Below are 9,177 nucleotides of genomic sequence, written 5' to 3' on the forward strand. Positions count from 1 at the left end.
GCAGTTAATTATAGTCATTTATATTAATAGAAATGGGTCCAGAATATAGGCAAATATGAATTAAGTATTACTTACTATGTGTATAGAAGAGATAGTCTGTGTAAAAAATAGAATAGCTAATACTGAGTGGAAATGTTCAGATAAGATCATTCATATAGACATTAGAGGGCCTATTATAGTGTGGATATCCACATTTTGAAATAGCGGTAATACCTAGATATATTTTCCATCCCAACAGTGCCTCCCTTTCACTCTCAAGACGGCCACATATTTCTGATCTGTCATATTAGCTATGAAACGTGCATTCTAAAGGATACAATCTTCAAAAGCTACTTATTATGGCTTGTAATCATTAGATGTAGGCTGTACACATTTGGAGGCTAAGCTCCATTCTTTCACATAGCTCTGTATAAACAGACCTGTGTGTCTGTAAAGTATGTATTGTATAGACGTGATGTTCTTGATGATCTGGATTCAATCAGCTCGTGACGGCACTGCTCAGTTTTACCTTTAAAATATTAATAAGCATGTCTGAGCAACTTCCTCTAATAGATTGAAAAGTACTCTGCCCAGCGTGTGCTTAAGATCTAGAAACTAGGCGTCAACGGTAATAAATTCGCTGAACGATGAAATGTTTTATTGAAATTATAATTTACACTTATAAATGTGAAATAGGAGTATGAAGTGCGTTTCTATAAAGTGGGAACTAAGCATGAAAGTATATGTCAGGCCAGAATGAAGTGTTAATATGGGGGTACAGTTACGACGTTTTAGCTGTGAGTAAAGGGGAGTGTCGTGTCTCCATGGTTTCCGGCACACAGCCTTGGTATCCAACTGTCACATACACGGAAAATGCAAGGTAGTTATTACTGCTATGATGTGCTATATCTGTGTCATTGTTCATAGGTTTCCAGAGAACTTTAAATATATAATCTTATCTTATTATTACAAAACTCCTATGAGATAAGCATAATATCCTTCTAGAGACTATGTGATATACCCTACACAGACCTAAGGCCTACATTATCATTTAGGCCATTTAAACCTGGCCAAATCTTTCTCTCCCACCTCCTCCTGATACCTATCCTTCCTTCACACCTACCTTAGTTAGCCCTTAGCATATGACATTGCTTCAATCAAGAATACACTGTCAAAGCCATAGCAATAAAAAACAACTTCAGAAGAAATAAAGTGTAATTTTTTGTATCACACAATTTTACAACCACATATTTTAAAATGCAGAATAAGATTATGCACTTTGGTTTTGACATTCATAATAAAAGAGTATTACAAAGGACTGCTAGAATTATAATTAAGTAAATTCTAAAAGCGATCAAATACAGATATAAACCTCTAAAAGAGAAATGGCTACTCATTTCCACATTTTGTTCCTTTTTTATGTTTGCTGACAGTGGTGAAGTAAATTCTCCAAACTATTTCCTCACTCACATTTTCAAGTAAATAATAAATGTAAAAATCAGGATTCCGTCTGCTATAGATAAATCTCTTTTCTTCATCCAAAATAATCAGAGAAAAGGTCATTTCTTTTAAGGCTTATACTATTAGAACGCCCTGCTCAGAATTTGTCTACAACATGTACTACTAAAATGACACTCTTATTAAAATATAGTTAGAAAAATAATGCAAATGTTGATACTTACCAAAGGGGACATTTTACGTCTTCTCGATGGAGAGATCTCACCTTCCTTCGATGCTTGTTGGTGCAACAAAGCTTTGAGCTGATTAACTACAGGGCAAAGGCAATGGGTTTATTAACTTTGAGACCCATGATTTATCATCACGCATCCATCCTTCCATCCATCCAACGAATATCATCGAAATACATATTATGCATCAAGAACTGTGCTATTGACTGGGGATGCAAAGACAAAGATGAGAAAATCTCTACCACTTAAGAGCTAAGAATCCTCTGGGAAAGAGTGATTCACTAATAGATATAAAACAATGTCATAAGTTTGTACGTAGACCTAGAGCCATACATAGCGGTGCAAGAAGAGGAAGCACCTTATTGCGCCTGTTTTCACGAGGCAATAACACTGTGAAAGATGAACAGGAGATCACGAAGCAGAAAAGGGTAAGAAAAAGTCCAGCAGAAGGCACGGCACATGCAAAAGCATAGGAGAATGGCCAGTAGGTTGGTCTGACTAGAACATGGCTTGCAAGACGGCTGAGAGCAGGATAGAAAAATGAGGCGGGAGAGGTAGCTTGGAGCCATCTTAAGGAAATATTGCTATAATGTACCAAGAATTTCGGACTTCAGCCTATAGGTATTGCGAAGTCAAAGGTAAAAATTAAGCCAGGGAATTATGTTAGCTGACTTGTGTGTCGCGAATAAAATCCTAGCAGCAGAGTGGAGGACACATGGAGTCTGAAGAATTCGCGGTGCGTCTCCCGGCCAGGACCAAGGACTGACGTTCGTACTCACCAGCGCGGCTGTGTTGCAGCTCATGCCAGGCGGCTGCAGCGTCCTCGTTTCCTCCACTGGCGCTAAAAGAAGGATCCAGTGCATCGTCCCCAACAGTGACGTCACCTTCTTTCAGGGCACTTTTCAGCTGGTGAAGGCTTCTATTTGCACGTTCTGCAACGACACGATGACAGTGCGGCCAGTGAAATCTGGGGGACCACGTGTGAACTCACTCAAGGCAGCTTCTAAAGGAGAAGCAATTACTTCTGATACTTAATGGAAAAAAAAGCGGAGTTCTGTTTCTAGCTTGCTGATGAACATGCTGGAGGAAGTGAGAGAGGATTAAGTTCAAGGGTTAGAGGTTAGACTTGATGATCTCCAAGGTCCCTGAGGCCTCAGTGCTTGACATTCACTATATATACTAGGACTATCAGCAGGGAAGACTGAAAGGGAGAACTCCTCCCCTATCCATACCCCCCACACCCAACATTACCCAACCAGTAGAAGTGCTGTCCTTCCCCTCAAAGCCTGAGACTCCCCTTCTCTGCCTGGAGACAGGGATGGGCAGGCAGAACCGAATAGAGGACTCCACCACACCTAGCTCCTGCCCAGGAAAGCCTCTTTGTCCCTGTGGGCCTGAGGCCCCTCCCCCGCCAAGAGACATCCAACTGCCTGACCTAGTTTTTATCAAGATTTGAATAACTAAAGTGCTTCTAGTGGCAGCCTCTGTAACACAGCCCTTTGTATGTACTGCTGGCCGGTTATATCTCCTGTAGAAATTCTTGGTTAGTGCTACTGACTAACCCTAGAATTGAAGCTCAAACTCGCCAGCATATACTTAACATAAATAGTCTAAAATGAAGTATTTTAAGGCATATGGCTATGTAGTTCATCTCTAATAATAGCCCCCAAGAAAGCCAGCCTCATTCCCTTGTCCCCTCCCAAGCTGAAACTCAGCAGGTCTGAAGACAGTAGAATGCAGCGGGAGTTAACGCCACGCCAGACCAGGCCTCATCTTCAAAATGTCTGCTAGGTTCTGCTTCCTTCCTCTTGGAATGATTGCTTCTGTGAGCCCCAAGCCACTAAGGAGGAGAGACTGTGAAAAGGCCATGGGAAAAGGAGAGGCCCTGGGACCCCAAAGAGAAGGAGCGGGGCCTCCAGGTGACTCCAGTGCCAGAAACTGTCCAACTGCAACACATAAAAGAGGCCAGAAAAACTGCCCTGCTGAGTCCAGTCAACGCACAGATCTGTAAGAGACACTAAAATGCTTTTAGTTGTTGCTTTCAGCCACCAAGTTTTGGGGTGGTTTGTTGTGCAGCAATAGATAACTGAAATAATTATGCAGGGAAATAGTAACTCAAAAACATTTTCAGCAAAGGATTCAAGTCTTACATTAATAACAGAACTATATTAATGAAACTAGTGATGACATTACTAATAATTCTACCCTACTTAATGGATATTTTTACATGAATAACAACTGGAGAACCAGGCAATCAATTGGTAATTTCATGAATTAAGTAAAGTCCAGTTACTTTTTCAAGTTTGAACTCGTTTCTTCTAATCTCATGATCGAATTCACTGATTCCAATTCAGAACCAGAAAACAGTAAATATATATTTTTTAAAAATGTTCCGTGTACATTAGAGCTGAGACCCAGATTTCAGTCACTATTTTCAAATTTTGACATCTGTATTTGAAAGTTATTTTTTAATGCATTAATTATTTGTCTGCACATTTACATATATATGAGATACATATTACAGAAATTTATTTTAGAAAAAGATGAATTCCCACAACAGGGTCCTGTACGGCTATTATCTAACTATTTCAAAAGGATTCCATCCATCTAAACAATTCTTAAGTTCTTCAGAGGAGATGGTACTTTCCCGCAGTGAGAGCAACTCACAGCAATGAGGGCAATGAAGTTCTTACTCTCTTTCGCTCTTGGCCCTTTCTTGACAATTTAGACCTCAGGAGACAACGCTCCTATTCCTCGCTACCTCAATGGGAACCCTAGAAAGCTACAAAACTCCTATGTTTTCAGTACCAATCATTGTTGGGAATAAGTTTATAAACATATATCCTATAAACTTTGAAAGACAGATTCCACTTTCTCCAAGTTCATTAATTTCAAAATATGGAATAGAAAAAATAACCATAACTTAGTAGAAAAAATATATACCCTAAATGTACCCTATATTACAAAATATCTAATATAGGTTCTTCACTTACAGAAACTCACTTTCTACCTTGATTAAACTGAGAACAGGTCTTTCAGGTCAGAGTTCAACGTTGATTGATCGAAATTCTATTACCCATCTACACAGTAAATTTATCACTACATTTTTCTCCACACCAATCCTATTTCTACACAGATCTTTCTCTCACAGGAATTTGGTGATGCTTACTAACCAGACCTGGTCTCCTCTTACTCATCATGAGTCTAAGAAAAGTCCAGAGAAGATGTATTCCTGATTTTAGCAAATAAAAAGCAGCAACAGTTTTCCCATAATTTAGTATTTTCTAAAGAGACCTATTAATGGAAAAGGAAAATCAAACTGTTACATGATAAGCAATTTCATTCACAGAGCTTCAGCTTTATGCACTTAAATCTATGATTAAAGCACTTATCTTTACTGCATCCATTAGAAAGGAAATGGAGGTGTGACTAACATTAAGTGTGCTCTGTGTAGTTACCAAATGACTTCACCTCTAAGACAAAGGATAATTATTTATTTATACCTAATCTGACTAAAAGCTAATAAGCTACATTAGGAAAAATAAAGAAAACCTGGAAAAAAATTGCATAGTTGAAAATCTCTATAGGTAGAGTTCTTTCATCACATTACAGGGATGTGTAGTTTTATAAGCCCATTTAATCCCTTTTCTAATGTTCTTATTTAATCTTTTAGCATTTATAACACTCAAAGACATGTTAAACAGCGTCATGTGAAATACTGAGATATTGAACTCAACAGCTACCCCAAAGAAAAGTGACACCCAAGGCTTGATGTTCTTTTGCCATCACTGACTTCAGGTATGAGGATCAGAGAGGAAGAGAAGGAATGTGCCAGAACTATGTCCTAAAACTAAAACCAACGGGTAAGTGATATTTTTAAGTCATTTCAAGACTACATTTCAGAACATATATTATATACTTCACAGACAAATAGAGTTAATCATTATTCTAAAGAATAATAACTTTCAGATGATCCAAGACAGATGAAACCCCATTGCTCTTCAATTGGAGCCAGTGCAACTGAAGGCCCCACGTTATTCAGAACTCTTCTCCCCAGATGCAGTTATTTACTGCTTCCACATGAGGAAACCAGATTAAACAGGAGGTTCCAGTTATTTTCTAATGGGCAAAGCTTTATGTGCCTAGAACCAAGAGGCAGAAAGAATACTCATTTCCTCCTCTCTCCTGAGAGGACAAAGAGGGTATTTCACGACGCATCCTGATTTCTTCTCCCCAGCACCAACCATGGGCTGAACATAAACTTAATTATGAATACAAACACAAATAAGACCTCTGGGTCCTACAAAATCACACGAACATACGTGTAAGTACAGATTTCTGCTAGTCTACTATCCAAACATTACCCAGTACAAGGAGCACTGAAAAGGTTATCGAGCTGCTGACTGCTGACAATTTAGGTCTGTCTTCTTTATTTTTGCACTTATTTTATTTCCAGTTTCCTTACTTCTAACTCCTAGCTCAGCACCGGGCCTCTCTTCATCAAGATGTTTTTTGAACAAAAGGCAAATATGTCTCAGCCTAGGAAGGATCATCACTTATACACATACTGTGAATTATTAATTTCTACATTCTCCATCTGTACTGGGAGATGTGGAGAATTATCCTGGTGACAGAGAGGGGGAACCACACCCTGTGAAGCGCCCAGCTGTCTCTGAGAAAACATGCAATCGACCAGACCTCCCTAGGCTGAGACACGAGATGCAGCACCGTTCTCAAAACAAGCTAAGACTAGGGCATACAAGCAGAAAAATGAGACCACAGCGAGATAAGAGATACATGCGTTTGTCCGTACTTGACTGGGCCTCAGCCTAGTTCAGAAGATTTCTGTCACTGTTTACCAGGGGCTGACAGGTAGTATGACCAAGATAAAACAGCATAATCCAAAGTCAGACAAAGCCAGTTTTGTCAATGGTAATGACAACAGGGAAAGAGATTAAAAGTAGTATGCAGACACTAAAAAGGTTTCAAAGAAAATACTACCTTAAGACTCTTAATAGCTGACAAATGGACTAAAGTGGTTGGCGCCAGGACTGAAAGATAATCCGACCAAGAATGTAAACATCTTAATAAGCAGTGTCTGGAAGATCATTAATGATGTATGAATGTTGGCAAATCAAGAAGATTGGCTAGATGCGTTATGAGGGATACACCTGGTATTTTTTGGCACCAACTGGGAGGACTTATGCACCTGTCACTTTCCATTGATAAAGACGTAATCCTAGCCAGACTGGCAGAACACAGGCAAAATCGCCAGCCAGTACAATCTGTATCCTTAATTTTAATCACTCGCAAGGATGATTCTGGCAGAGCCAGGGCTATAAGCATTGCTACTTCAGGATCACGGTTTCACAACCTCAGCACTACTGACATGTGAACCTGATCATTCTTTGTTTCAAGGGGTTGTGTTGTGCGTGTTGAGCAGCACCCTCGGCCCCTGCCCAGGAGATGCCAGCGGCATTTCTCCTCTCCCAAGTCTGACAAACAAAAATGTCCCCAGACATCACCAAATGTCCTCTGGGCAGAAAAACTGCCCTGGTTGAGAACCACTGGTTTAGATCAATTAAACAAGATAGCTAATGGTCGGTCTTCCTAGTAAACCTCCCGCATTGCTACATTCTAATTGCAGCCACCTCTTGATGAAAAGTGGGCAGGACTGTGAGCTGCTTTGGCACAGTGTGCTGTTTGGGGCACTTCTGATCCGGGTGTCAAGAGTGGGGGTTACATCGACATTCTCCACAAAAACTTGGAATTCATATTTAGCTATATTTCCTTTCAAGGCCTAACACATGAGGCAAAATTTATACTCTAAGGGCATTTTTCAGAGCTACTTTAGGTGATCATTCCTTTAAATATTCCATTGGGCTTCGATGAAGCTCTGCCATAATCAAGTGCGCAAGTGCATTTTGAGCTATTTTCTCTACTTTTTGATCCTGAAAGGAGTATCGCTAAGTGAAAAGGTAAAAAACCTTAGCACAAACTGAGTAAATGCTCGTAAGTCTTTTAAACATCCCAAGATTCAATATAATTATTCTCAGTACACACAACAACTTAATCTTTTTCTGTCCAAGAACATTTGAAAACGCCCTTGTAATTTCCTAACTCTGAAAAACTGTTTGGTTCTAGATGATTCAAGGGGTGAGTAGTTACTTGTAAATCAACCTTTTTGTGGCTGCTAAGCCCTGTTTTTTGCCTATTTTATCTCAACAGAATTAAGGAAAGAAACCTGGAATTCTACCGGCTTTTTCTTATTCTGCTAAAAGAAATGATCGTGAAAGTTAAAACTGCAATGAAAAGCCATGAGTATATAAAGCAAAACATGAATGTATGTAATTTAAATTTTAATGGCAAAAAAATGAACTCAGATATTTACGAGTTTTATTTGCATCATCAAGCCTTATTTATTAATAGCCAAACCATTCAATTTCTTTACATTTTAGCTAAGATGTTTAGTCTGTAATGAAATATCAAAATAATTTTGTCATTTCATAACAAATGCTTCCAGAGGCTTTATTATGTCGTTGCCTCTCTTGATCTCAATGAGGCTGAGAGTAAAACAAATAAATAAGCAAACGTTAGCCGTAAAGAAGGTGTGTGTGTGTGTGTCTGTGTGTGTATATATATATATATACACACATATATATATGTGTATATATAGTACATGGCACAGAATACAAAAAAATATTCAGAAAACATTTAAGAAAGGCAAAAAATAAAAACAGGCGAAGTTGAATTGGAGAAAGAAGAAGGGGAGGGGGCAGAGGGAGGAGGGAGAGGAAGAAAGAAGAGAAGAAGAAATATGGGTGATGAGTAAAACTGGGAAAAAGAACTTTTACTTAAGTTACACACATGTTTTTGTAAGTTTGCCAAAGGTCCAGATGATATCACTGCTGGCTAATTCAGTGACCAAATTATTGGCTAGTAAGATTAACACAGGCCTTCTACAGATGTGCGCCCTGCCCTGGGAGAAAAAACACTCTGTAGGATCTGGAGAGAGGTGCCAATCACGGGCAAGCAAAACGTAGAACATCGACACTCTCCGTTTTTCTCAAACGTGATCACTTCACGAAGAAAAGAATCACCCCCAAGTTATATATATATTTTATTTCCATTTTCAACTTTTCGCTCTCTACAAACTAGTTCCACTCCTTACTCTTTCTTACTTTTATTAGATAGAAACATAACCTTTTTCATTCATGTGGCCCAAGCCAGTGCTGACGGGAGAAACGGCAGAGCCAGGGGTCTGCGAGAGATGCCTGGAGTGGGAACCAGGCTCTCACATGTGGTTTGCTTGGCCAGTACGGTATGGGAGGAAGGGAGAAGAAAAAGAAAGGGAAGGAAGAAAAGAAGGAGGAAGCAAGAGAGAAACTGGATTGTTTTTAGGAAAAGCACAAACCGCTCAGTATTGTCACAAGCCTCACCATTCCCTAGTGTCTTCCACTGACTCTATCACACATTCTGTCATCTGTTTGGCCCCGAAAGGCAATGATTC

General features: G+C 39.4%; 1 protein-coding gene across 1 annotated transcript in view; it reads right to left on the reverse strand.

Moving 5' to 3' along the window:
* Positions 1-9,177, reverse strand: part of SDCCAG8 (serologically defined colon cancer antigen 8) — a 206,094-nt gene that overhangs the window by 192,675 nt on the left and 4,242 nt on the right. The window contains exons 2-3 of the mRNA XM_011370073.2: positions 2,447-2,599; positions 1,662-1,747 (exon numbers count right to left, since the gene is read on the reverse strand). Of these exons, the coding sequence (XP_011368375.1) occupies positions 1,662-1,747; positions 2,447-2,599 (239 nt within the window). The remainder of the gene's footprint in view (positions 1-1,661; positions 1,748-2,446; positions 2,600-9,177) is intronic.

The sequence above is a fragment of the Pteropus vampyrus genome, unplaced genomic scaffold, assembly GCF_000151845.1.
Source record: "Pteropus vampyrus isolate Shadow unplaced genomic scaffold, Pvam_2.0 Scaffold159, whole genome shotgun sequence".
Classification (NCBI taxonomy): domain Eukaryota; kingdom Metazoa; phylum Chordata; class Mammalia; order Chiroptera; family Pteropodidae; genus Pteropus; species Pteropus vampyrus.